This window comes from Empidonax traillii, unplaced genomic scaffold, assembly GCF_003031625.1.
Source record: "Empidonax traillii isolate 1590-97213 ecotype Southwest subspecies unplaced genomic scaffold, ASM303162v1 scaffold166:size2381449, whole genome shotgun sequence".
Taxonomy (NCBI): domain Eukaryota; kingdom Metazoa; phylum Chordata; class Aves; order Passeriformes; family Tyrannidae; genus Empidonax; species Empidonax traillii.
Window position 1 is genome coordinate 1,527,365 of NW_020955359.1, and position 1,983 is coordinate 1,529,347.

The 1,983-nt window shown below is 38.5% G+C and overlaps 1 protein-coding gene across 4 annotated transcripts in view; it reads left to right on the forward strand.

The window, feature by feature from the left end:
* SNX29 (sorting nexin 29) overlaps positions 1–1,983 on the forward strand; it is a 94,701-nt gene that overhangs the window by 7,267 nt on the left and 85,451 nt on the right. For all 4 annotated transcript variants that reach the window (XM_027885447.1, XM_027885450.1, XM_027885449.1 and 1 more), the window contains one exon: positions 254–378. In XM_027885447.1, the coding sequence (XP_027741248.1) occupies positions 254–378 (125 nt within the window). The remainder of the gene's footprint in view (positions 1–253; positions 379–1,983) is intronic.

Below are 1,983 nucleotides of genomic sequence, written 5' to 3' on the forward strand. Positions count from 1 at the left end.
GATGATTTCTCAAATTGACTGCCAATTCTGAATGTAATCTGTGCTCCAGCTTTCCATCATCATGGTGAGGCTGTGGGTATAAGTAGATTATCCTGCCTGCAAATAATGAGATTAGTGCATAGAAGGGTCTTTCACTGCTTATAAGATAATGCTTCATTTGACATTCCCTATTCAGAGATCTGGAATCAACTTGCTTTACAGAAATGTGGTTGATTGTTCTTTTCCCATGATTTCTTTAAAACTTCTGTTGCAGAGTGACCTGTTTGTGTGCTCAGTTTGAGGCTGTGTTGCAGCACGGCCTGAGGAGGAGCCGAGGACTGGCATTAACAGCAGCAGCAATCAAACAGGCAGCAGGTTTCTCCAGTAAAACTGAAACAGGTAAGTTGTTAATTGTAACTCTTTTAAGTAGTTGATGTGTTCCATCAAGTGGTGTAATTTCTAATAGAGGTTTTAAGCATTGCTTGAATTGCAGACTGGAGGTACTATCTTCATACTTGGCAGTGTGTTGTGGCAATGAAAATGACTGTTGCTTCATACCAAGTGTTTCTAGAAATGTTGTGTAAGGAAACTTCCTAATAGTTACATCGTGTGTAGTACCAAGTTTATTTTGAATTCTGGTAGGGATAAATGTTGTGTAATTGTGCCGTTTTTACAACATTTTCATTCTTAACCTTGCCTTACTCCACTCTTTGACAGATTCTGTTGTATCAGATGTGTTTAACTTTTAAGTACTGGTGTAATTTTAGAAAGAAAACTTATATTACTTGTGTTGTTTGAGTCAGTTTTTATTGCTTTCTTCACATTTAAAGAAAAGATTCCTCTATTTTTCTCTTCACCTTGATGTTTCTCTTTTTTTTTTTAATTAGAACTATATGAAGATATTAATCTAATCCGTTTTGTTGTGAAGTTTGACTTTCAGTATTTCTTAATCAGGGTACACGTAATGGAAGGAGTTTCTTTTTGACTTTTGAAACTCTGTCAAGTGTAACGTGTTTCACTTGTAAACCCCCACAGTGGAGTTTTGGGTTTTGGTGGAGTTTTTTAAAATACATTCAGTGGTGCTGGAATTGTTAATACACTTTGCTCTGCAGTTATAACTTCCAGTGACACCAGACAACCACATATAATGGATATTACATTAACACAAACTGTGTAGTTTGATATAATGCTTTTTTAAATTGCTTCAGCAATGGACTCGTTTCCTGTGGCAGATGGGGTGAAATGTTGAGCCTTGTGTGCTCACCTTCCTACTAATGGGTTAGAGCCTCCAGGCTGGGCTTTTTTTGGGAGCTAAAGTAGCTGTGCTCTCAAAGAAATTGGTGAGTTTTCCATGTATGCCTCTTTTACTTAGTAATGGGCAAGAACCGGATGCTTTGCTTGCACTCAATGAACAAGTGAGACAAATTCAGCTGTTTACAGCATCTTTACAGATTTTTCAGCTCTTCAGTGGGCTTTTTTCCCCCTTGTGTGTTTTTGTAGTTGGGAATTGGATATTCTGTGGTCTCCTTCAGTCTCTGGGTGGTTTCCACCTCTTCAGTAGGCAGTGGCTTGGTTATTTGCAATTTATGTTCTTCCCTGTTCCACTCTCTCTGACTTATGCAAAAAGTGTGTCTTTAAATTTGAAGACAATTCTTATGATTTCTCTTCTGTCTATTCTTAAAGTTGAGGGTGTCTGAAAGTTTTGATCCTGTGTGTTGGTGGTCAGAAGTACACAGGTCCATCTCTGACTCTTGGGAGTTCAGTACCAATTTAGCTACACGTTGGTGTGTTTGTGTGTCTTACTTGGGCACTTGGCAGTGAGGGAATGTGGAGGAAGAGGAAAAAGTCAGGAAGGTTATCTATGGCTGGGGAGTGGACGGAGGAAGAAAACATCATTTTTAGTCCTGAGGAAGCTTAAGCCATGTGTGGAAGGTCAAGAACAAAAACATGGCTGCTTTGCAGCAAATAGAATGCTGTACAGTGCCTTTTTTTTTTTTTTTTTTT